Source organism: Chanos chanos, chromosome 9 (genome assembly GCF_902362185.1).
Source record: "Chanos chanos chromosome 9, fChaCha1.1, whole genome shotgun sequence".
NCBI lineage: Eukaryota > Metazoa > Chordata > Actinopteri > Gonorynchiformes > Chanidae > Chanos > Chanos chanos.
Window position 1 is genome coordinate 36304389 of NC_044503.1, and position 27941 is coordinate 36332329.

General features: G+C 40.8%; 1 protein-coding gene across 1 annotated transcript in view; it reads right to left on the reverse strand.

Annotated features, from left to right (window-relative positions):
* Window positions 1-27941, reverse strand: part of LOC115821721 (NACHT, LRR and PYD domains-containing protein 12-like) — a 67746-nt gene that overhangs the window by 16113 nt on the left and 23692 nt on the right. The window contains exon 6 of the mRNA XM_030785524.1: window positions 7421-7594. Coding sequence (XP_030641384.1) covers window positions 7421-7594 — 174 coding nt within the window. The remainder of the gene's footprint in view (window positions 1-7420; window positions 7595-27941) is intronic.

Consider the following 27941-nt stretch of genomic DNA (forward strand, 5'->3'; position numbering starts at 1 on the left):
CTTACACTTCGAGAACTTGAACAGTTCTTTGGCACTGTGCTCCACATGTCGTTATTTGGTCTTCCACCTGCATGTTTTGGAGCCACAGTCGCCGCATTGCACACGTTGCTGATGTGATGCCTCTTGCACGGTTGGAGGCCATCAAAAGATTTCTTCATTTCAGCAACAACAGTCACCAGCCCACAAAAGATATGCCTGATTATGATGAGCTGTACAAGATTCAGCCACTCCTAAATCACATCCTCACCAAGCTGAGGCAGCTTCCTATGCGTGAGACGTTGTGTGTGGGTGAGCAAATGGTGCCATTTAAGGGCAAGAGTAGAATTAAGCAGTACCTACCGAGCAAACCAAAAATATGGGGTTACAAAATACTGGTCCTTGCTGGATCAGATGGAGTTCCACACAATTTTGAAATTTATACCGGGAAAGCTGTCCATCCACCAAAGCTTCCCGATGTAGGGGCAAGTGGGAATGTGGTACTGCGCCTGGCAGAACCGATACCAAAGAACAGGAATTTCAAGCTGTTCTTTGACAATTGGTTTAGCTCAGCCCCACTGATGCTCGTGCTGTCCCAGCAAGGCATCCACTGTCTGGGTACGGTGCGCTGTAATCTCTTGCCAGGCAGGTCCATGATGGCAGATGCTGATCTGAAAAGATCTGGCCGTGGGTCCTTCCAAGAAAAACGGCCTATGTTGGAAATACCCAGCTGCATGCAGTCAAGTGGTATGACAACAGGTCAGTCACCCTCCTCAGTACCTATGTAGGTGCTCACCCTGTATCCCATGTTGACAGATGGGACAGAGGCCAAAAAAACCCCATCAAGGTCCCTTGCCCTGCAGCAGTAACCACATATAATCAGCACATGGGAGGTGTTGACGCACCAACATCAGGTCGGAGAAATGGTACCACCACCTTGTCTTTCATCTGATAGATATGGTAGTGGTGACAAGTTGGCTTATCTACAGACAGGATTGTGCTGACAATGGAATGACAAGAAGTGATGCCATGCGCCTGTACACCTTCAAGTCCCAAATTGTACACAGTCTGTGCAAATCCAAAAAAGATGTCAGGAAGAGAGGGCAAACCAGTGGTGGGATTTCCCAACAGTATGAGGAGAAGAGGAGGAAGCAGGGGCCCACAGCTCCCATCCCTAACCAGGATGTCCGCTTGGACAACACCTCACACTTGCCAATAATGTGTGACAAGAAGGGAAGATGCAGGGCTCCTGGGTGCACAGGAACACCCAAAGTGTCATGCAAAAAGTGCAATGTACATCTCTGTTTTACAGCAGAGAAGAACTGCTTTTTGAAATTTCACATGGAGTGAAATCTCCTTAGATAAAGTACAAGATATGACACAACACACTACATGACCCCAACGTACGCCTGTATTAAATCCAATATGTAAATATGTTTCAAGTGGTCTTCCCTTTTTTCTTAATGATTTATTGACATTTTTAAAAAGATTTTGTGATTTTTATATTGTTCTCTGCACATTGTTTTATGATCTATAAATTCATGATTTTCTCTGTGAATCTATACCATGGCCGCTCAACGTGGTCTTTAGGCAACTGAAAAATATTTTGGGGTGGGGCGGTTCATAAAATAAAAAAATATGTTTTATCAATAAAATGTCCTAAAATGAACCAAGAAATGATGTGGAATTATTTTTGTCATACACCATCAAAGTATGTGCTTGTATTCAGAGACTAATTACATTATTAGTACCAATTTGAAACCCGTCTGAATAAATACACTACACATTTCACTGGCGGTTTTCCACAGGTATTTAAAAAGAACACGAAACTTACTTTGTGCACGAAGGTGACCGTGCGTGCATCGGTCTCTCTCAAATTTTACCTCAGAAAATTCACCCCTCGCGCTCCAGCCGTTGGCATGTCTCTTGGTTTCCCACTGGCCTTGGTTGCTTAAGGCTGTTTAGCGACGACAGTTAAAAATAGCCAAAGAAACCGATTGCAAAGTCCTCTATGAACTTTCATACATTCTACTCACACAATAAGGGATTGATCGGGTGTGCAGGTAAAATCGCTTAGAAAGTTAATGACCCCAATAATAAATACAGCAAAAAGAATCAAGATCTGACAGCTTCTCTCGCCGGTTCAAACTGATCACACTGATCTGTAGAGAGCCCTACTGTGGTGTATTCATAACCTTACAAACTGGGTAGTTCTTATATGATAAAAAACAACCACATACATTAAGCTGGGTGCGTCAAACATGTTGAGGTAAAAATAAATATACAACTAACTAATTTTTTCCTTCAATGACTGGACTTCGAATTACATAACTAAAATGACATTTAGGTCTAATTAATGTACAGAAAAAATTACATTCAGTCAAACGTAGAAGACAGTAACAAGTATAACAGGACTTATCAGTGAGAATATAGAGTGCAAGTCCACAGAGGGAGGGATGGAGGGAGAGAGAGAGAGAGAGAGAGAGACAGAGAGAGAGAGAGAGAGAGAGAATTTTTTGTATTCCCTTCCTCTGACAGTTGTTCCACAAATATGTATATGTCAACACGAAACTTACTTCATTATGGTGACCACATTTTGGTTTTCAAAAGAGAGGACGGGTGGGGCAGGGGGTGTGATGCATCTCCTCCTATGGAAATTTGAGTTTGACACTTTCGGTTCCTGTCGTTGCGCATGTAAGGCTGATGCTTGACAATGCAATGTGAAACTGCATCTGTAGGCTACTTAACTGCTGCAATACATAGCCGGCTAGTGTTTAATAAGACAAATAACTACTAGCACAATAATGGTTCTGCTAGTTATGCAACAGTTTTGCAAGGTCATCTTGTAACAGTTATTTTTCTTTCCATTCAAGTTTTGGTGTCCTTGCAGCTTTCTTAAGGTTTCTTGGCTGTTGCTGCGATGTTAACGGTAATGAATGAGATGCAGTTTGACCAATGTTTATGGCATGATAGTGTACATGACTGTCCATTGGTGGCATGAGAGAGGGCGGGACATAAAGAAAAAGGTAAAAGCAAATGCGCACACAATGAATGGCGCCTGTGGAAAGCAACAACAAAATTCCGGACATTAGTGGCAATTTAGAAATCCCAGCCGGATGCATTTTTTAGGTTGGAAAAGAAGACATGCCTGGGAAAGCGAGGACGTATGGTCACCCTAACTTCATATAAGCGCAAACGAGACAAGTATCCAAAGAATCACAATATCAGTATACTTTTCTGTGCAAGATGTTTTCTGACCTCACGTGTTTTCTGATTTCACAAATTTCTGACAGCTTTCACAACTGTATTTATATGTTTATTTTATCATTGCTAGAGTGTTATTGACATAAGAAATTAAATGAAATGTTTATATCCTTTCATTGGTCTCTAGGACATGGCCTGACCTTTGAGATTGCAATTTTTTGACATATAATCTGTTTTCACAAATTTCTGAGAAGTTTCACAACTGTAGTTTTATGTTTATTTCATCAATACTAGGAGGTTACTGACATATAAGATGAAATGATATGTCTACATCCTTTGATTGGTCACTAGGACTGACCTTTACAGCTGACCCCAAAAACACCTTTTTCACATATTACGTGACTTCACAAAAATCTGAGAAGTTTCAAAACTGTATTTATGTGTTTATTTTATCATTGCTAGACTGTTGTTGACATATAAGAAATTAAATGAAACGTTTACATCCTTTCGTTGGTCACGAGGACCAGGCCTGACCTTTGAGGTTAACCCAGACTCACTTATGGTCATTTCATCGATACTGGGAAGTTATTGAAATCTAAGTTGAAATAAAATATCTAGATGCATGGTTGGTCACTAGAACTACGTCGAACCTTTGAAAAGAAAGGTCCCAAGTAGTGTTTTCAAAAGTTATTGTTATTATTCAAAAGAGCAATCATGAGTAACCCTTTACTATTGCTTAAAGAGAAACTAAACATAAAATATAAATATTCAAAATTTGTTGACCATTCCTGGCCTTATACTTCATAGATATTCTATTTCAACACACAAATTACCCTTCAGTATGCATAAACTTTCGAGTGACTTTAATTTTGAAACGCCATCTCCATGCAAGACGAACGGTAGTATACACAGTAGGATGCAACAACGTGCCTTAAATTGTCAATCACTTGCATTTAATGTCATGTTCGAAAAGTTATTTATAATTTCACAATGAAAACACGGCAGGATAACATGATGTCTAAGTGGTTTATATAACTTATGAGATAGAGATCTAGCTTTGTGGTGAATGTTAGGTGAATGTCTAATTTCAAGCTAACTTCACCGTGGTTATCCCAGCAGTTGTGGTCTTGACCAGTCTTGCAATAAAATCCTCTATGTCTGAGACTGAGACAAGACTGAGTAAAAATGCGGTCGATTCTGAGACGAGACCAAGACCTTCAAAAAGGGGTCTCAAGACCTGTCTTGAGACCAAGAACGATCTTGAGTACTACAATACTGCCTGATACTTTAATATCCAGCTCTCATTCTCTTAATAAAGGTTTTACAGCTATCACAGTCACTTTTGGCTTTAACCAATATGTCCACGAACCAACTCATTTCAGTGGCAGCACTTTAGATCTTATTCTAGCTCGCGGACTAGATATCTCTCACGTTGTCGTCTCTCCTTACTCTGCTGCCCTCTCAGACCATTTTCTTATTACTTTCCAAGTAACTCTTCCGTTCACGGCAGTTGTCTCTACCACGGTTCATAGCTGCCATTCCGTTAATGCTTCCACCACTGCTGTGCTCGCTGATCTGCTTCCTACTGCTCTCAACTCTTTCAATGATCAGCAAAGATCTTTGAACGACTTGACAGACAGCATAAACTCTACCCTCCATAATGTACTAGATATGGTAACACCATTAACTATAAAAAATAGGCGTAAACACTTGACACCTTTAGTTAAATAATGAAACCTGCTCACTGAAGCAGGTGTGTAGGAAATTGGAACGAAACTGGCAGGCAACCAAATTAGGGTTTTCCATCTCAGCAATATCGCCAAAATTAGGCCCCTACTTTGTTTGGCTGATGCAGAAACCATTGTTCTTGAATCTGTCACGTCTCGCCTTGTCTACTACAATGTTCCGTACTCTGGTCTGCCCGCCTCTAGTACTAGAAGTTTTCAGCTTGTCCAGAATGCTGCTGCCAGAATCCTGACCCGAACTAGGAAGTTCGATCATATCACCCCCATCCTGGCCCCGCTTCACTGGCTCCCAATTCACATGAGGGCTGATTTTAAAGTCCTCCTATTAACATATAAAATTCTCCATGGGCTTGCACCGGCCTATCTATCCAAATTAATTACACCCTATGACCCCACCCTGTGCTCTCAGGATGCTAAATTATTAGTTGTTCCAAGATTTAAAAAGATGTCTGCTGGCCATCGCGCCTTTGCCTACCACGCACGCTTTCTCTGGAACAGCCTACCTAGAGAAATCAAAGAGGCAAACTCTCTTGCTACCTTTAAAACCAAATTTAAGACTCATTTATTCTCTGTGTCATATGATAGCATAATCTCAATCTGACCATCCGGTGACACTCAGTCTCTGCTGTAGTCTCTCCTAGCATAGTTTTAGCTTAGTAGCTGCCGGCTTAGATACCTCTCATCTTCTCTCTCTCCTCCCTCTCCTCTGCTCTTATCTTAACCTGGTCAGATTCTGTCACTAACCTTCTCTCTTCTCTTTGTGTGAGTGGTCGATGTCTGTGCCTACTTCCTGGATGTGGTGCCTTCCCTTGGCCAGCTGACTGACTTTGTGCCCTGCTGTCCCTGGCCCTGCTCCCCCCCGCGTGGCCCTGCTCCTCCTGTGCCCTCCACAGCCACTAGTCTTGCAACATTCATGTTTCTATAAAATTATTTTCCTTATTTCGTTTGTTAAGTGCTAATACTCCAATATTGCTCTCCTTCCCTCCCTCTTCTCCTACATGGCTGTGTCTCATCTGTTCGAGCATGAGTGTCTGGTTTGAATGTGGCTACTTTCTTCTTAGGTCTGCCCCCCCCTTCCTCCCTCCCTCCCTGTCATCTCTCTCTTTATTGTCGTCCTGATGGCTGCTGTGGCTTCGTGGCTTTCTGCGCTGCTGTGTCGTCCACCCCAAATGAGCCCCATGCTGTCTTGTCATTCTTTATATTGTCTACTAGTTGTGTTTTCATTTTCATTATTGCTGTGTTGTTTGTAATTTGCCAACTGGGTTGGCACCTTCTGCACGCCTGGCTGGCCTAGAAGGGGTCTCTTCTCTCTGTGGTCCTTTCAAGATTTCTCCTATTTTTCCCTAGCATCTGGGTTTTTTTTAGGAGTTTTTTCTTGCCCTCTATGAGGATCAAATCAGGGGGTGCCACCCTGCTCTGTTTGTTGTAATCCTGTGGGCATGTAAAGCCCTTTGAGACTGTAAACAGTGATATTGGGCTTTAAATAAACTTAAACTTGAACTTGAACTTTGTTTGATCATTAATTCTTTGCTTTTCCAGACACCGTTATGGCTACTGCTGTGATTTCACTGACTATGGCTCCCAGCATTTCACCAAATGTTTTATTGTGTTTCAGGGTTCATTCACTCACGTGACATATATTGACATAATCACATAACGGAACATAAACATGGAATATTGCTCTATTGTCCCTTAGTAACACACACAGCAAAACATGAAATCTTGGCCATTCTGAATGAAACAAACCTATTCACCCTAGTAAATGTACTCTTAGAGTCTACTGTGTGAGAAGATTAGAAATATCAGAAAACTGCCATTGTTGATGATGCTGTTTGTTCCCTCTGGAGAGTGACTCTGCTCCTGACTGTTGGTCTTACTATTGTCATCAGACCCAGCTTTGATCTTTTTCATAAAGTCAGATAATGTGATTTGATGTGTTCACTTCATTACTGATTCATACACTACTGCAGTGTTAACTATGGGGATCAGTGACTGTGTAGAGCTCAGAGGAAAAAGACCAAAAGCAGAAAATCCATCACAGTACAGATAAAGGAGTGCACTCATTATACTGGACTCATGACTGGATGAATGTGAAGTCACTGATCTCTCACGGGTCAAATCAAAATCAAACACACAATGAATAGCTGGAAAATAACATGATTTGATTGGCTGCAGCCTTGCTCCCATTAGACTGTCTCTCTCATCTCCTCATTCTCCCACCGCACAAGGAAAGAAAAGACACAAACAGAAATCAAAACAGGGACAGACTCATGTCCTTTCATTGTGAACATGTTCTTACACTCCCACACTCCCAGCATCCAATCAGAGAGAGAGAAGATAATATTCACACACTGATACAAATGTCTCTGTGAACCGCCCATAAGCATCAGTTTTGTCTAGACTGTCTAAATATTTATTTTGTTTGGAAAAAAAAAATATATGAATGGAATGACTGGAAAAATGATCAACAAGTTGCTCCATTCAGAATTACTGACCTCAGTATTTCCAGCTGACAGTTTGGATTCTTTAGTGCGGCACAGAGCATCGTCACTCCTGAATCCTGAAGACCAGTATTACTCAGGTCCAGTTCTCTCAGGGGGCAGTTCACTGACATCAGAGCTGAGGCGATAGTTTCACAGGACTGCTGAGTGAGTTTATAGTCTCTGAGTCTACACAGGGAGAAGAAAAACATAACACTGACTTTTTAAAGAATAAAATTATCCTGTAAATCACTTCTAGGGCTGGACTTTGGTGACATTTTATCGTGACATTATTATCTGTTATTATCTGTTAATCCAGACAAATGGTTGTTTTATTCAAATGTATCCTTGATATTCAAATATTGAATATTACATTGGTAGCTGCTCTATACACACAGCATTTCCCAGGAGGCATCCATAATATAGACAATACTATACTATTCACTCAGTGTTAAAAGCATAACTGCTGATGAGTAGATAAATAACAGGTAATAGCAGTGTGTAATAGTGCATAACAGTGAATAACAGTGAAGATGGAAAATATCATGATTTCATTGGACCATTAGACTGATAACACAGAAGTGTATTGATGTTTATCTCAATTTCATTTTGAGGATGAAGGCTGAAACAATGGAAATAGTGACTTTGATGGTCAGTACAACCTGCTGTGCAAAGGGAACAAACATTTCACTCACCCATATTTCACTCTCAATCTACCTAAAAAAAATGATAAACTCCCATAAACTACTAAACATCAAACACAGAATATCTCTGTCTTAAATGCTAATGTTTTTAACTTCATAATGGTTCAGACAAGGAAAAAAAGACACAAACAGAATTCAAGGGAACAGCCTTTTTCCCCAGTCCTTTCACTGAGAACATGCTCTCACACACTCAGCATCCAACCAGAGAGAGAGAGAGAAAATGTTCAGACACTGCTATTAATGTCTTTGTGACCAGTCTAAACACATCAGCTTTGTCTAGACATCACAGAGGTTCTGAAAATTATGGAAATTACTGGATGGAGAAAATGACTGGAGTTAATTCTGAGCTGTTTTTTTTTTTTTAATTTTGTTCATGCAGCCACCCTCATTCGTCAAATACTGTAATTCATTACTCTATATGTATTCTCCAAAGACATGTCAAAATATGACCAGGGAATTCCCACCAATTCCCCTCCAAATACAACTTGTAAAGAGTGGGTGTTGTGAAATGAAACTGAGAACTCACAGAGCTTTTCTGCAGCACCTCACAGCTGGGAGCAGTCTCCTACACCCCTCATCTGATGTGTTGTATTTCTTCAGGTCAAACTCATCCAGCACCTCCTCTGACATCAGAAACATGTAGGCCAGTGCTGTACAGTGTGCCAGTGAGAGTTCAGTTGTGTAATTTTCAGACTTGACAAAAGCTTGAATTTCTTCGTGGAGAGAGCAATCATTCATTTCAGCCAGGCAGTGCAGTAGATTGATCCATCTCTCAGGTGGGACACCATCTTTATTTAACTCTTTGATGAAACGGCTTATTTTCTTGATGTTTATTTGGTTGTTTTGTATGTGTATCAGCAGGCCTTGTAGGAGTTTCTGGTTGGACTCCAGTAAGATGCCATGAAGGAAGCGGACAAACAGATCGAGGTGTCCATCCTTACTCTCCAAAGATTTATCCACAGCTTTCTTCAGCAACTCATCCAAGGGAAGATTTTTTGGCTCCACTCTGGTCTTTCCCGGCAGAAAATACTCCAGTGCCTCTATGTTCTTTTTTACATAGCAGAAAAACACATAAAGAGCAGCAAAGAACTCTTGAACACTCAGATGCACGAAGCAGTAGACCTTCTTCTGACGAAGCACAGATTCCTCCTTAAAGATCTCAGTACAAATCCCAGAGTACACTGTGGCCTCACTCACATCAATGTCACATTCTCTCAGATCCTCTTCATAAAACATGATATTGCCCCTTAGCAACTGATTAAAAGCCAGCTTAGCAAGTTTCAGAAAGATCTCCTTGCTTGATTCCAGAAGAATCTTTGAGTCTGTCTCAACTTTCTCCTCATATTTCTGCTTCTTCATTTTAGTCTGAATGAGCAGGAAGTGTGTGTACATCTCAGTCAGAGTTTTAGGGATCTCTTCAACATTGTCTTGACACAGCATTTCCTGAAGCACAGTGGCTGAAATCCAACAGAACACTGGGATGTGACACATAATGTGGAGACTCATTGATGTCTTGATGTGTGAGATGATTCTGTTGGCTTGACTCTCATCACTGACACTTTTTCTGAAGTATTCCTCTTTCTGTGAATCACAGAATCCTTGGACTTCTGTCACACGACTGATGAACTGAGAGGGGATCTGACTGGTTGCTGCTGGTCTGGAGGTTATCCAGATGAGTGCAGAGGGAAGAAGATTTCCTTGAATGAGGTTTGATATCAGTATATTCACCGATGATGTTTTGGTCACATCAAACAGCCTCTCAGAAAAATTGAACTGAAGTCGACTCTCATCAAAACCATCAAAGATGAACAGCATTTTATAGTCATTATATTTCTTTGGATCCAAGTCTTTCAGCCCTGGGTGAAACTCTAGCAGGAGTCTATGAAGACTGAACTGTTCATCTTTAACCAAGTTCAGTTCTCGGAAAGGAAGAACCAACATAAAATAAATGTCCTGATTGGTCCTTCCTTCTGCCCAGTCCAGAATGAACTTCTGCACAGAGACTGTTTTTCCAATTCCAGCAATGCCCTTGGTTAGTACAGCTTTGATTTCTGGCTTTTGTCTGTCCCTTCCAGGTTCTTGACTAGACAGGGCTTTTTTCTGTTCTTTAGTTCTGTTGGTTGTCAAGGGTTTGAAAATGTCATTGCAGCTGATTGGTTTGTCTTGAGAAACCCATTTCCTAGATGCTGTTTCAATCTGTAAAACCTCATGTTTCTTATTCACTCCTTCACTCTCTCCCTCTGTGATGTAGAGTTCTGTGTAAATGCTGTTGAGGAGGGTTTGGTTTTCTTTCAGTGCGACACCTTCATATAAGCACTCATACTTATTTTTCAGGGTGGTTTTGTGACCCTCAATGATTCTCAGTAGGACATCATCTGACTCAGAGATGGACGTATTATGTGGGACGTTTTGGCAACACCCAGACTGATCTTCAGTTAGATCTGTCTCCACACTGCACAGAGAGAGAGAGAGAGAGGCAGAAACAGAGAGAGAGAGAGAGAGAGAGAGAGAGAGAGAGAGAGAGAGAGAGAGAGAGCAGGAGTGCATTAAGAATTTTCATTTCTAACTGATATCAGACAATATAGCATTTATAAAGGAAACTAATGAGACTATTAATAATGGATATCTGTGAGTTGTTATGAATAGTTGGGCTGATCAGACAGTTGTGTTTATACACACTGTCATTATCAGAATGAATATATTATACACAGTGTTAACATCAATTTATATTATACACGTAGTCAATACAGTATAAATACAGTCACTCACTGTGACTCAGAGGGGACTGGTTCTATTCCGAAGGCTGGAGGGTCAGGCAGGGATCTGTCACTCTTCATAGACACACAGCTGGGTACTGGAGATCCTGGTCTCTGTGTCCTGTAGTCAACAGGATCCTCCTCCTCACACTGTCCAGACTGACTCATTCTACAGACAGTGTTCTTCTCCTCTCTGTCCCCACAGTCAGTCCTTTTAGTTTTCTCCATTCTCACAATGTCCAGTGAGTCTTGTTCAGACAGTGCAACTGTTCTGGTCCTGTGGACAGACACACACACACATACACACACACACACACACACACACACACACACACACACACACACGGAGTCATAAAGAGGAGTGTGTATGGAGACCAGACATACAGTGTGTGGTGTCCATGTTGATTTGTTTGTTTCTGTTCAGATTCACTCCTATCTGTCTTAAAAAATGAACTTCCCAATAAACTCCTCAACTGTCAGGCATAACAGATACTCTCGTTATGTTACTGACCTAAAATGTGTGTGTGTATGTGTGTTTAATTAACAATATAACATTTAAAAAAACATAAGACTGTGAATGGGGCAGCATGGTGGCCCAGTGGATAGCGCTGTTGCCTCACAGCAAGAAGGTACTAGGTTTGAGTTCTGTTTTTGAGTGGAGTTTGCATGTTCTTCCTGTTTCTGCATGGGTTTCCTCTGGGAGCTCTGGTTTCCTCCCACAGTCTAAAGACATGCAGGTTAGGCGAATTGGAGACACTAAACTGCCCCTCGGTATGAATGTGTGTGTGTGTGAATGTGTCTGTGTGTCTGGCCTGCTGTGGGCTGACAACCTCTCCAGGGAGTTTCCCTGCTTTTTTCCCAGTGAACGCTGGGATAGGCTCCAGTACCCCCCCCATGACCCTAATTAGGATGAGCAGCTTTGAAAATGAGTGACTGAGTGAGAAGGCTGTGAATGGCTGCCCTCTGCTGGTAACAGTCAGCCCCTGTTGATACCTTAAGTAGACAAAACACAAACGACTGCAATTGTCTAACATGGTTTACAAGACGCAGTTTCTGTGTATTCATTCCGACAGATATATGTCTCCATATAGAACATACTGACATTAATATATTATTGATAATATGTTACCCTGTCTCCATGTACAAATCAAACAGGACAAACAAACTATATGTACATGTTTCTGTTTTCATTTTTAACTGATATCAGACAATATTGCATTTATAAAGGAAACTAATGAGACTATTAATAATGGATATGTGTGAGTGGTTATGAATAGTTGGGCTGATCAGACAGGACTCCCTCCCTTTGACTTTCTTTAAACATGACTAATGTACTGTCACGTTTCACTCTGTCTGTTTTTAAACTGATCCATTTAAACTAAACTGTACTGTGTTTAGTTCTCCATTGGTCACTTTAGTCTGTGTTTAACTGATATATTTAAACTAAACTGTGTTGTGTTTAGTTCTCTATTGGTCACTTTAGTCTGTGTGTAACTGATATATTTAAACTAAACTGTGTTGTGTTTGATGATGGACGATGAGGCAGTTTTTTTAACTGACAGAGAATTTAAGACAGAAAATTAACCTTAGATCAGTCTTAATGCCAATTAAAACACTACATCATCCAAGTAATTGTTACTTAAATCTTTCTCCACAGTTTTGATGGTTGTCTTTGCAGTGTGAACTGTGTCCTTGTTGGATGAGAATGATTTGAATGGTGTGTACTGAGTGTGTACTGAGGTGTTACGGCTGTGGTGTTGGGGTGTGTTTTTTTTCTCTCCATCTCTCTCTCCAGGTACCGCCCTACCCTGTCCTCATTGTCACCATGAATGGTTAGCAGCGGCGGTGCTTAATTGTTCACTGGAACCGGCTGTTTTAAAAGTCCTGGGGAGACCGATAGACGGGGCCAGTGGGCCAGACGGCAGGGTTGATGCTGTGTGTGCGCGTGCGTTTGAGTCTTTTAACAGGGATATATCGCTGTGTGTGTTATCCCTGTGTGTATACTGCCTGGTTACAGCAATTACGCTGTGTGATTAATTCGGATGACGTGACTAAGTAGCTTTGAATATTACTTTTGGTTTTGTTGTAACCCTTTTCTTTATCTTTTCTTGGCTTAATAAATTCACCATCTTCATATTTCTGTTTTCTTTTTGAGTTTTTTTGTTGTTACCTCCCACAGTCCCTAGATTTTACTCGCGGGGACGTAACATGAGGTCTGGGAGAATTGAGCAGGTAAGTCAGTGTATAATATACAGCATATCATATGTCATAAACACTGATCAATGTGACAGAGTGACAATAAGGAATCATCTGCTGAAAAATCATCTGAAAATCATTTAAGGGTTCACAGGTAAAGTGACTGAATCAGTGTGTGACATTTCCTGTTGTTTGGTGACCACTTCATTTAATCATATCAGTGTTTGGTTTCATCACAGCCAAGAACTACAGCATATGAACAGCATTTTGTTTGTGTTTCAGTTTCACTCTCTTTGGTTCCAAATATCTCAATGAAAATATCCACTCATCTCACTGTAACCTGTGTGATCTCTCTTTAGCTGTTTTTTTACACACTACCATTACCAGAATGAATATATTATACACAGTGTTAACATCAATTTATATTATACATGTAGTCAATACAATATAAATACAGTCACTCACTGTGACTCAGAGGGGACTGGTTCTATTCCGAAGGCTGGAGGGTCAGGCAGGGATCTGTCACTCTTCATAGACACACAGCTGGGTACTGGAGATCCTGGTCTCTGTGTCCTGTAGTCAACAGGATCGTCCTCCTCACACTGTCCAGACTGACTCATTCTACAGACAGTGTTCTTCTCCTCTCTGTCCCCACAGTCAATCCTTTTAGTTTTCTCCATTCTCACAATGTCCACTGAGACTTGTTCAGACAGTGCAACTGTTCTGGTCCTGTGGACAGACACACACACACATACACACACACACACACACACACACACACACACACACACACACAGAGTCATAAAGAGGAGTGTGTATGGAGACCAAACATACAGTGTGTGGTGTCCATGTTGATTTGTTTGTTTCTGTTCAGATTCACTCCTATCTGTCTTAAAAACTGAACTTCCAAATAAACTCCTCAACTGTCAGGCATAACAGATACTCTCTTTATGTTGAGGTCTGGGAGAATTGAGCAGGTAAGTCAGTGTATAATATACAGCATATAATATGTCATAAACACTGGTCAATGTGACAGAGTGACAATAAGGAATCATCTGCTGAAAAATCATCTGAAAATCATTGAAGAGTTTACAGGTAAAGTGACTGAATCAGTGTGTGACATTTCCTGTTGTTTGGTGACAACTTCATTTAATCATATCAATGTTTGGTTTCATAACAGCCAAGAACTACAACATATGAACAGCATTTTGTTTGTGTTTCAATTTCACTCTCTTTGGTTCAAAATATCTCAATGAAAATATGTGTGATCTCTATTTAGCTGTGTGTATGCACACTACCATTACCAGAATGAATATATTATACACAGTGTTCAGAATGAATATATTATACACAGTGTTAACATCAATTTATATTATACACGTAGTCAATACAGTATAAATACAGTCACTCACTGTGACTCAGAGGGGACTGGTTCTATTCCGAAGGCTGGAGGGTCAGGCAGGGATCTATCACTCTTCATAGACACACAGCTGGGTACTGGAGATCCTGGTCTCTGTGTTCTGTAGTCAACAGGATCTTCCTCCTCACACTGTCCAGACTGATTCATTCTATTCTCTTCTCTGTCCCCACAGTCAATCCTTTTAGTTTCCTCCATTCTCACAATGTCCAGTGAGACTTGTTCAGACAGTGCAACTGTTCTGGTCCTGTGGACAGACACACACACACACACACACACAGAGTCATAAACAGGAGTGTCTTTGGAGACCAAACATACAGTGTGTGGTGTCCATGTTGATTTGTTTGTTTCTGTTCAGATTCACTCCTATCTGTCTTAAAAAATGAACTTCCCAATAAACTCCTCAACTGTCAGGCATAACAGATACTCTCGTTATGTTACTGACCTAAAATGTGTGTGTGTATGTGTGTTTAATTAACAATATAACATTTAAAAAAACATAAGACTGTGAATGGGGCAGCATGGTGGCCCAGTGGATAGCGCTGTTGTCTCACAGCAAGAAGGTACTAGGTTTGAGTTCTGTTTTTGAGTGGAGTTTGCATGTTCTTCCTGTTTCTGCATGGGTTTCCTCTGGGAGCTCTGGTTTCCTCCCACAGTCTAAAGACATGCAGGTTAGGCGAATTGGAGACACTAAACTGCCCCTCGGTATGAATGTGTGTGTGAATGTGTCTGTGTGTCTGGCCTGCTGTGGGCTGACAACCTCTCCAGAGAGGACATCAGTTAAATACCAAAGACATCTTCATAAGCACTGTTTGTTTTATCAAACAGGGGTGCGTTTTTGAACCCCAGTGATAAGTGTCTCCGCAATGTCATCTGCCATGTCGAACGTGACACCCTGTAAATTAGGATGGATTTTGATTGGCTTGGTGTTGGATTGGTGTTTCTATTTTTCATCCAGAGCTGGCCCGACGCCAACTAAGTGGCTGCTTTGGGCCCTGTGGTGACCAGAGGGCCACCAAGAGCGCTTTGAAAGTCACGCTAAGGAACTTGATTTTTTTTTTTTTCTGTGATATATTATGTCGGTAGTAAACACAATATTACGTTAACGGGCTGGCAAGCTAATACTACTGGTTTTATAAATTCCTGCTGTCTCTGTCAGAGCTAGTCAGACACATTCATGCGCATGCGCACTCTAAGGATGTTAACTGCATTTTGATGCTAGCACAGTCAGTTGTCAATCTAACATTAGGTTCCAGTCCTCTATTCTGCGTAGAAGGAAAAACAGCAAAAAGGTAACGTCGGAAAAAAGGACAAATCCTTCTTCCGCAGAGAAAAGAAAGAAGAAAAAACAGAAGATGAGAAAAAGCAATTGGTCTCCCACATGGTTAACTTGTTTACAATAAATGCATCGTCTGCTGGTTTATTTTGGTACTTTTCAGTACATCGGGACATTCTAAAACGCTTAACGTGGCTTAATGTTCCAGAACTGCGACCAATGACATCAGAAACACCTCCTCCTGTAAAAAAATCAAAACTGAAATAGTATGGTCGTTATCGCACGTTTAACGTTTTCCTCTCCATTATAAGGAAAAAGCTTAACGTGGCGTAATGTCCAAAAACAGCAATCAATGATCACCAAATTTGTCTGTCTTCTCGCAAGTTTAGTTTTGATGTTTTGACAGATGGAAGTCTTTCTGAGAAGAGATGTCCGAAATAAATTCGGTGATCTTTGATCGCAGTTTTGAAACATTAAGCCGGGTTATGCTCTTTCACATTAAACATGACCTGGTCCACGTTCAGTATGCCACTTATTACTGTATCACTTTGAATATTAAAGTACCATTCTTGTTAGTTGGCTATAGTTATCATTCTTGGTGTGGACGGCCTAGTAGTCAGAATGCTGCTTTATCACTCTTTGACCCGACACGCTCAAACCCGGGTTATGGGTCAACCTGCTCATCACTAACATACAGACACATACACCAGTTTATATTCACAATTGTATATTAAGGGCCACACACGCACAAATACAAAATACAGACACACCAGTTTATATACACAAACATGTTTTAAGGTCAGTCCCCCCCTTCACACACACACACACACACACACACACACACACACAGACAAACACTATCACAATCATATGTTTTAAGGTCAGCACACCGACCCACCTACCCACCCACACACACACTCAAGCACAAGCCCACACACAGCAGTTTAAGTACACAGTCATATGTTTTAAGGTACACACACACACACACACACACACACACTGCAGTTTAAGTACACAATCATATGTTTTAAGGTACACACACACACACACACACACACACACACTGCAGTTTAAGTACACAATCATATGTTTTAAGGTACACACACACACTGCAGTTTAAGTACACAGTCATATGTTTTAAGGTACACACACACACTGCAGTTTAAGTACACAGTCATATGTTTTAAGGTACACACACACACTGCAGTTTAAGTACACAGTCATATGTTTTCAGGTACACACACACACTGCAGTTTAAGTACACAGTCATATGTTTAAAGGTACACACACACACTGCAGTTTAAATACACAATCATATGTTTTAAGGTACACACACACACTGCAGTTTAAGTACACAATCATATGCTTTAAGGCACACACACACACACACACACAGACACACACACACACACTGCAGTTTAAGTACACAGTCATATGTTTTGATTTGCAAACAGATCTCACAGACAGATGTGGAAAAGAGTTACACTGTCGCCACCTGCTGGTCAGTGTACGCAGGATTCCACAAGGAGGAAGACGGAAGTGAATTTCATGTCTTATTTTACTGAGTGCAAACGCTGCACAGTTTAATGATAATCTGTGCAAACAGCAATGTACAGATCACTGAAGCTACTTAAAATCATAAAGTGCCTCTTGAATGGTTCTTATAATCCTGATGTGTGAGTGTCTTTGGAATCATGTGAAGGTAAACGGTCTACACTTCATAAGTGTTAAATGATTCAGAGGTTAATTAACAAACAAAACAGATTTAACATTAAGCCATACAGGATATTCGTGTATTTAAACGTGACTTTCCACAAATTTTAAACGCTAGGCCATATTTTCTATATGAGAACTTAAAAAATAAAGACAACAACCCACTTTCTAAAAAATAAAGACAACAACCTGCTTTCTGCAATTTCAGAAATAACAAAAAAGAGATGAACTCATCTATGGCTGTTTCTGTTTTTTCCGCCAACTGAACTAAATGAACAATGTCGACATTGATAACTTGTCTTTAATATCATTTCACCCTCAAGAGGGAGCTCTGGTCAAACTCATGAAAGTTCAGGGCCACGTAACGCCTTATTTTAATACCACACAAACCGAACAAATCGGACCAGTGGAGTGTGACACAAAAGACATAAAAGTCTTACATGACTCTGTAAATCGATTCAGTTATGAGTTTCATGTTAGGGGTGTGATTACTTCAAGTGCGACCATTCGGTCAACAACACATTACTAGGCCTAATGTAAAGACGTCACAGATTAAAGCTTAATGCGTATGCTTCTTAGTGACCATAGTAGAAGAATAGTTTCTTAAAAATAACTTCTTATATTCTTATAAAGGAATACTTCCTCTGACTTTGAGATATTTCTTTATGGTTGATATGTTGCTTCCTAACTGCAAATTCTTCCAATTAATCAGATAATCCAAGTAGGACATGACAAGTATTGTTCCTTACCAGAAATAACTTACTTTCTTCAACTCAAATTACATCGCTTTAACGGCCAAGACGGGCACAAGAACGTCAGTATCAATATATATATATATACACACACACATATTTTTCTTTAAATAAATGTCAACTTTAACATTTTAAGCGATTGTGTTCAATTCAACGCATATTCTCAGGTCATGTTCCGCGTTTCAGCCTTCATCGGTCGAAGCTTGAACGGTTGACCTTATATGTAACGATTTAGTAGATCATACTGTCACCATTGTTTCAGGAACAAAACAAATCATTACAATCATTTACATGAAATAACAGTTTTTAAACACTTACCACAGTACTTCACAATATCGCACTAAATAAATCTCATTTCACTCGAAGTTAACTTTCTGTAGAAAATGGCGCTGAAAACAAAGCAATGTTTACTTTCGTTTTCTCTCTCACACTCCCAGAAAGAACTGCCCTGATCACTTAGGCCCAATTAGAATTCCGTCTCAGCGGATAACAGAACAAAGAACCTCTAGCGGGGCACACATTTATAAATAACATCGCCGCTAAGACAAATGTCAACTCCACTTTAATTCTGGATGATAAACTCTCCTTCTGCAAATGACATTTCTTGAGGAGGCAGGCGTCCCATTGATATTAGAAGTACTGTGAATCAAGGAATATGGCTGGCTTAGGTACTGCGAGTCCCGTATGAAAACTTATTGTTTGTCACATACACAGGATGGAGGCCACAGTCTCAGTAATCTGCACCCAGTATGAAGGACGTGGGGAAATGTGCACTGTGGATATATTCTATATCATCTCTACTGGTTCAGACTAGAGGTTTGGCCCAGAATGCTCTGCTCCTCAGGCTATGACTACTGTTCATTTAAATAATACACCTTAAGACATTACACAGCAATGGCAGACTTTTCTAACTTTTCAAACTCTTTTGCAGATCATGTTCTGTTTATGGTGACGAATTTGCCAAAGCTGTTTTTTTTAAAACCGGAATTCCTGTCAGTCTTCGTCTAATGGGGCGTCCCTAAGAGGGAGTACTGGTTGGACTCTGGTAATCTCGACATTTTGCTCCACCTCTTAACTGAAATATAAACTACGCCATCGTTTCTCAAACCCAGATGGTGCATCCGAAGAGTCAAAATATATTACGTCCTGAGTCTTTTTCTAACCAGTTCTCCTTGACCTCGATGGAAAACGTCATGGGGTCAAGGAAAGATGTAAAGAATTCATAAGGACATAGGAAAAGACAACCGCGGTGCTGAGAGAATCCGACTGCACTTACACTAGGCTACGTAATTATGTGACGGCGGATGTGATTGACGTGGGTCTGCCGTGGTAAAACTACAGTGTTCCGAAAATGGACTTGTAAAAGTGCATCTTAGATATTTCGCTCCGCACGCTCTTACCGTGTTTCATACAGGATATGTAACCGTGGACAACCCAGTGAAAAATATTATCAATGTGGCTGAGCGTTACAAGGATATATTTAGCAAGAGACCAGACAATGCCACCTAAGGACTCGTACCTTAAGACTCATAAAAATCAACTCAAACTGATGGGTTCCCCAAAGCACAGAAGCTGTATAGGAATAGGACAGAGACATGCATTTATAACCTTGCAAACAGTAAGTTAATTGCAGGAACAGGAACACCTGTGGGAAAGGGAGAAATTGCGCTTATGATTTACGTTGGCCAAAAAGAGACACATTGGTCCAGAAAATGCTACTTCTAGCCGGTTACACCAAGGTTGGAATTGAAATAAAAAAAAAAAAAAGGAATACAGGCTCCCAGACACAAGAATCCCAGTTAGTATGATTACATGAAAATAATTGTTAAATTTATGCAAGATAAGCATAACACGTTAGGCCTACAAATCTACTACTATATATATCTACGCTGAGTTTCAAATGTGTTGAATGAAAAACATCATCTGGCTATAAACCTGAAACCTGTCATAGTCCTTGTCTGTCATGTTGATCCGATCCATTTTTAGAAAACAGAATTTAATTTGTTTTGCAAATACTAATGCTTGTGTAAACTATGTCTGGGGTTCATTTACTGGTGAATGTCTCATTCTTCAGAGGAACGATACAGAAAGAAGAAGAATACACTTGGGAACAGTTTTTAATGGAACATCTATCACGTCTTCAACATTTTTTTTTTTTTTTAGCAAATCACTGCCTTGTCTTTTTCTTTTTCTCTCACGTGATGTTAACATCCAATCGCAATGATGAATTACCAACATGCAAAATTATTATTATTTATAGATTCTAAACTTACAAAGTGTTTAAGACATAACAGTAAATGCTCAAGCTTACATTTCGTCCCCCTTCCACAAAAGAAATGTCCTTGTTTCAGAGTATAGTAAGTGAACACAGAACATTACTAAGACCACCTCAACACAAGGAGAGTGTAAACATTTGTTTTGGATTGACAGGTGATATTCTTGGGTGACTGTAAGAAAAGATTGGCTCTGCTGCAATAGCACTTTAGTGCAATCATGTTTATGGTAGCCAAAACAGCCTAACCATGCAAAAATCCAAAAATGGTGCAAAATGTTCGCAAAAAGAATTGGAAAAACAAAGAGAAAAATCAAAACAAAAGTACTCAGATTTACATATGTACAAACCGTAGTTTTTACCCAGTCTGGCCTTAAGCAGCATTCATAACACGTAGCTCATGTACCATTAACCCGGAAGGCAGCGGTCAAACACAGTGCGCATTTACAAATTTAGAGAGACGACAGACAAATCTGGACAAACAACAGCTAAGTGATAATAAAAGAGTGGAAACTGAATTGCTGTGTATGTGTAGATATGTTAGTTTTTTTATGTACGAGTGATACGGATGGAGTACATAGCGGGCATGGTTTTGAGTATGTGAATGGAGCACCTTTAGCCACTAGTTCTGTGCACGCACTCACAGACGCGGCTAAATTTGAACTGGGGAAAGGGAATGTAATATGTTAGGGCTTAACTAAAGGTGCTGCTGCAGTTACCGACAGAGCCCTCCATCACAACATTACGAAGACCATCTCAACATAAACAGAGTGTAAACAAAAGCACATGTCTGGGTATCTCTAAGTGGGTATGCGCATGATAGACTATCTCATAACCAGATGACCATTGTCCAGTGTGTGAGGGTGTGTGTAGACATAAACAGTCTTACTTCAGTATGTACTTGTTGGAGGAAAAATGTTTCTTTGTTTTATGAAAAACATTGTGACAGCTGTGTAGCCATAGTCATTTAGTCATTTGTAGTAATACTCATCTTGTATTAAGAATTCATAACTATATAATCATTTGTATTAAGGTAAATATGTGAAGTTCTTCTTTTATAAAAATGTGATCTGAGAATGGAGGAATAGAAAAGGTACTTCAGGTTCATCTGTGTGCAGAGAGTGTAGATAGTCAGATATTCAAGGTTACATGGTGTAAGCCTTCTTTGGAGAAAATAAGAAGACTGACTGTGTAGGAATATAGCCAAGGGCACTAGGATAAGATGAAACAGTGCTCTCAGTTATTCTTTGTATTTCCAAACAATATTCTCACTTATTCTTAGTTGAGGTCAAGCAGGTGTGAATCAAGTGTGTAATACTGTTCACATTTATTCTCTGTATCCCCACTTATTTGTCAGCCAACGGATAGTGTATGCTGTAGGTTACTCCAAGTTTGTCCTCAAGAATCCATCACACTGCATAATTTCAAAGGGTCCTTTCCAGTGAGGTGCCAGCTCCTGTCTCTCTAAGGTGGGGTCATTTCACCACACAAGATCTCCTGGGTTATAGGGAGTGTATTTAACACGTATGTCATACTGGAGGTTCTGTGGGTCACCGCCCTGGTCTCTGTTCTGTGCCGCAAATGCCAAGGCTGACTGGAGTTTACCTGCAAGCTGCACTGCATAGTTGCCAGGTAAACCCTGAGTGGAGGCTGTTGGTGTGTTATTAGGCAACAGCAGGTTAGCTGGCATTCTGGCTTCACGGCCATGTATGGAGAAAAATGGAGTGTAGCCTATTGTTGAGTGAGGGCTAGTTATAGGCTTGAGGAACGCTTTTTCATCACCAGTATGGTGGCCTACAGCCAGTGGTTTTCCAGCCAATGACCTCTGACAGGACACCATCTTGACGTTGTTTATTCTTCAGGTTCTTTTCAGGGAAGGGAAAGACAAACATGGATGAAATAAATTCAGCAGTTCAGCAGTTGGGGTTAGACAGGGGTGTATTTTGAGAGACTAGCTTGGGGCGACATAACTGTGTTGTAACATACAGCACTCTGCTGACTTGCAGGGCAGCATCCTCCAAGTAAAGTTTCAGGGCTGACAGTACAGCCCGGGGAGGCCATCTGCTGTGATATTGTGCCATCATCTGGGCGACGTGACAAAGCGTGTGCATTACTGTGGCTGTGGCTGTGTCCCTCCCTGTGAATCACGGTCCATTCAAAAGGGTTAAGCTTGAGAGTCTAGTATGTATGTTGCCCGGTCCTGTCATTGTCAATGGGGATTTTGCAGAGCCCAACAAGAGGTTTATGGTCAGTGATAATCACAAAAGGCTGCTTGTACAAATAATGGCTAAAATGTCTTACTGCCCAGACAGTGACCCAGAGCTCTCAGTCATATGTTGACCACCTTTTCTTTGCTTTTGTGAGAACATAACTAGCATAAGCAACCACAGTTTCATGGCTGATATGCTTTTGGGCAAGTACAGCTCCAGTTGCAGAGCAGGATGCATCAATATGAAGATAGAATAGAAATGCAAAGTCGGGAAGGGCAACTACTGGTGGGCTGGAAAGAGCGTGTTGTAGGTAAGTGAATGCATCCTGACACTGAGATGTCCACTGAAATGCCACATTCTTCTAGGTGAGCACATACAGGGGAGCAGCATGATGTCCAAAGTTTCTAATGAACTTTAGGTAATAGGAGTGAAGACCTAAGATGCTCTAACTTGTGTTGGGAGAATGAGGTGTGGGCCAGATTTTAACACATTTTTGGGGTATGACTGAATGCCATCTTTGGACACAACATGGCCTAAAAACCGAACATGATCTTTGGCAAGGCAGCACTTGCACGTTGAGGCCACTAGCTTACAATCTGGCAAAAACCTCTTTCAGGTGCTTAAGGTACTCATCAAAGAAACGACTAAAGATGAGGACATCATCCAAATACACCAGGCATATCTTCCAGGGTAATCCACAAAGGACCATCTCCATTAATCGCTAGAAGGTGGCTGGTGCATTGGTAAGTCCCATCGGTATAACTTTGAATTGATAGAGCCCAGTGCCAGTGGTGAAGGCCATTTTCTCCCGATCTTATTCCTCCAGTTCCACTTGCCGATAGCCATGCTGGTCATCTATGGTTGAGAACCATGCAGAGCCAGATAGTGCATCCAATGCATCATCAACTCTTGGTAAAGGATGTGAGTCTTTAATAGTAACAAATTTCTATAATCTAAACAAAAATGCCAGGCCCCATCCTTTTTGCACACAACACAACTGTGGCTTCCCATGGGCTGTAGCTCTCTGACTTCAAAAGGGTGTCAATCTGGGATTTATTTCAGCTCCTTGCTCCGGTGTTACTCTATAGACTCTTTTGTTTGATTGGAGTGGCATCAGCCGTACGTATGTGGTGCTTGATCACTCCTGTATGGCCCCTATCCTCTGAATTTTTACTAAATACTGCAGAGTATTTTTACAATAGTAATTTGAAAGACTGGGCCTGAGAGTATGACAAATTTGCTTCATCTATTTTGTACTAGGGGTGCCACTGTGTCATTTACAGGAGAGGCAGCACAACACATCTTGACCATAAAAGTGGGTTCAGAGGAAGAAATAGAAAGAAGTTTACCAAGATGCGGACCTGGCCAGAGTTCAATGTCATCATTTGTGGTGTTTAAGACTCGAGCAACAATCAAGACATTCCGCACCTCGCTGATGGAGTGTGTCACCACAACATCACTGACAGGATTGGGTACGAGCACTCTCACGTAGTTGAACGGCGCGGGTGAAGCAGCCGTTGCTCCTGAGACACAAGTTGGGATTATTGATTCACTCATAGCTGGAAGCGTAGTGGATGCTAGCACAGTAACATTGCAGCAGGCTACTTCATGAGGTTTGGGCAACAGAGGGAGCCGCATGTTCCGTAACTGCAAGATGTTGGTGCTGAGGTCAACAATAGCATGGTGTTTTTGTAAGCAACCCACCCAAGTATTACTGGGTGAAAAGCTCCTCCAACAACATGACAGTCATGTTGCAATGATTCCTTTCCAACTCTCATGCCGAGCGTTAAAGTGCCCAAGAGATCCAAGCATTGTCCACTGACTGTACAAGGACAAAAGAAGTTTTCATAGGGCATCTTTTCAAGGCTGGGTGGGAGGTCCTAAAGTCTTCACTAGAGATAGAGATCGTGGAGCCCGTATCAAGCAACACAGATCCCTCAATGCCTTCTACAATAATGAGGATGTGAGCAGAAACACAGTAGCTGGGGGGACACCTACAGCTGTAGGAGAGTGTGGAGGAAGAATGTGGGGCTTGGGTGTGGTCGCTGATGTTTGCCCCTCAACAGCAGTTAATTGTAGTTTCCCTGCTGGCTGGCTCCTGAGTACTCATGCTTGTCAGGGTACTGGAAATGAACACTGCGTCTGCAATGAGAGCTCATGACTTCTGTGAAGAGGGACTGAGACTGCATCACTGTCTGTCAGTGTCTGTACGTCAGCTGTATCTGACAAATTGAGGAGAAGAACGCTCTGGAGAGTGGTACTGGCCAAATCCCCTGGCTTGGTGTGCTTCATGTGAGCTAGATGGTTCAGGAGAGATAGAGTGATGGACAGAATAGGAATCTCGGGCACAGGCATGATATCAGTCAGGTGGGTTGTAGCCAGTGGAACGACGCTGTGTGTGGTAAGGAGGTGAGGGACTCCGTATCCTGTGTTATGGGCCATCTTTGGCAGATCTGTTAGACCAGGATTCCAAGTGTTGAGTAAGATATGTGTTCTTCTCACACAGTTGTTGCACGTCACTCCTCAGGCTGTTTAGGGCCAAAAACGTCCACAAGTCGTTTCTTTACCAAGTCACAGTTTTGTTGGATTGTGGATGGCAAGCTATCCCAGTACAAAAAAGCAGCATCAGCCAGACGTGTTGGTAGAACTGCTGCCAAAACACTGGTTATGTCTGCAGAAGGAGGATTGATAGCACGTACTGCTACTTCAAAACAGCGAGACCAATTTGTGAAGAACTCCGTGCCGTCTCCCTTAAAAACAGCTGGAGGATCAGTTTTCAGGCTACTTGACACACTATGCAGGCCTGTATGTAGTGGTGCCTGATGTGAAGCAGGAGTAACTCTTCGTAGCACATCTCTATCTTCCTCTGACAACATCCATCACGTCAGCATCCAATCACAATGATGAATTACCAACATGCAAAATTATTATTATTTATAAATTCTATACTTAAACTTAAAGTGTAAACTTAAAGAATGCATGAGCACGAGGCAGTTTCCTTGAGCAGTCTTTTTATAGTCAGAAATTGTTAGAAACTGTTTAGAAAGCATTATCTTTTGGAGAGCACATACGTCTTTTGACCAAGACCATCACTTTGTCATGATACTTTTATTTTGAGTTTTTACTTGTATAGGATCAGCAAATCATTCAATGAGAAAACTTCAGCCAGATAATCCTTGTCACATCAAGTATACGCTTGACCCTGTCCAAAGGTTGGTGTTACATTCACATAATCATTTGTTTTCGTGAACAGCCGAATGGTGTGTTGCTTTAAATGTTGCAGCTGCAAAGAACTGTGGGACAAAATTATCTCCTTTCCTTTCATAAAGGATGGTCCAGTGTACCCTACGTTAAAGGAGATAGGAATGGAAGCATTGAAGCACCTTTCCTTAGCATTTGGAGAATTCAACCAGCTCTTAGCATGGCTGTCACTTGGATACTTTCGTGTCATTTCACACAGGAGCCTTCCTAAGCGAAAAAGACTATTCGCACCCCACGATTCTTCAAAAAAACATAAAAAAATAAGGTCAAAGATATTAAAAGAAAAGGTCAAAGACATATCATTGAATCTATGAAGAGGTCTCATGACCATATAATGTGAATTACTTGAAATGTTGCTAATATCCTAATTTCTTGTGAATGTAGTCCTGTGGTCCATGTACTTGGCAGCCAATGGATTCTCATTTTGAAATGAGAAAACAAAAATCGGGAAACAAGCATTTAGAAACAGGGAAACAAAAAAACGGAAAACGACCCATTTTCTGTCCTTTGCTTTGATAATAAAAAACGGAAAATGAAAAAATGACCTGTAATCTGATTTTCTTTGATGTGCTTATGAATGGAAATTGGGAATTAAATACATGTGTTCAAATCTTCTTTCTCAATTTTGCCTTCTTTTTTTTGTGACCCAGAAATTGCTTTTCGAAATATAGCATGGCAGGGGAAGACTTATTAATATTCATAACAGAATGCGCTACCTTATTGGCCGAGAAAACGTTCCCGCTCTGACAGGTCAGTCACACACTGACGAACAGTGAGTGCATCAAAATTTGTGATGACAGCGATTTAGGGTTGCCATGGTTCTCAAAGGCTTTGTGAACTCACCTGTAGTGTCAGGGCAGAACATCATATTGGCCCACCAGGTAGCGCCCCTTGTATGAATATTGATATGTCTTCCCCTGCCAAACTACATTTTGAGAAGCAACTTCTGGGTCACGAAAAAAAAAGAAAAAGAAAACACCTGAACGTAAAATTAAGAGAGAAAATTTCCTCACACGTATTTTAATTCCAGACTTCCACTCATAAACACATCAAAGAAAATCAGATTAAGGGTCGTTTTTTAGTTTTCTGGTTATAATTATCAAAACAGTTGTTATGACAATGCATAACATATAACATATGAGAATGTTTTAATTATCAGAACATTTCCCTATTCTAAATGATAGCCGGGAAACAGCTTGTTTCCTGATTTTGGCCTTCTCATTTCAAAACGAAATACAGACCTCCTACCTATCAGAAGAGAGCAACATTAACAGGTATGGGTACCACACACACACCTGCACATATGTTTACACATTATCCAATCCTTCTTTGTATACAAACCAAATCAGTCTAATATAGTCTCATATTTCAGTGGTGAACTTTTAAGTACATTTCGGATGTTCACCCAGCCTCATACTACAACTTGTCTCACACCACCCCAGTCTAGTAACTTGTCTACTTAGTAGCTATGAGTAGTCCAGCTTGGATTGTGTACTTGCGGTGGTCTGATCACGCAGTAATCAGCAACAGACACAATCAATCTCAAAAGTTTTTTCTTTTTTCTCAGTAACTGAAACACGCTTTAAACGAAATGTTTGAGTATGGAATTTTGACCGAACTGAACAGCATGGTGAATCGACACAAGTGGAAAGTGAAACTTTGCTGCCAAATATGAATAAAAACACTGCTGAATTCTAATTCGTGATAAGAAATAGAAGTTTTTATACAGTAGCCATTACTATCCAGTCTACAGAAGCCGGGAGGGGACACCACAGCAGTTTTTTGTGGTTACCAAAACATACCAACAAATTGTCACCATCTTAAGTGTCTCGTATCACAACATAACAATTATTTTGTTTTCTTTAGGTTTCAATTCAAATTGATAATCATTAACAAACCGTAATAATTAGAGATCTAGATCTCAACATAATTATCTTGTGATCACAACAATTTGCTAATTGTTTATTCGATCACTGAAT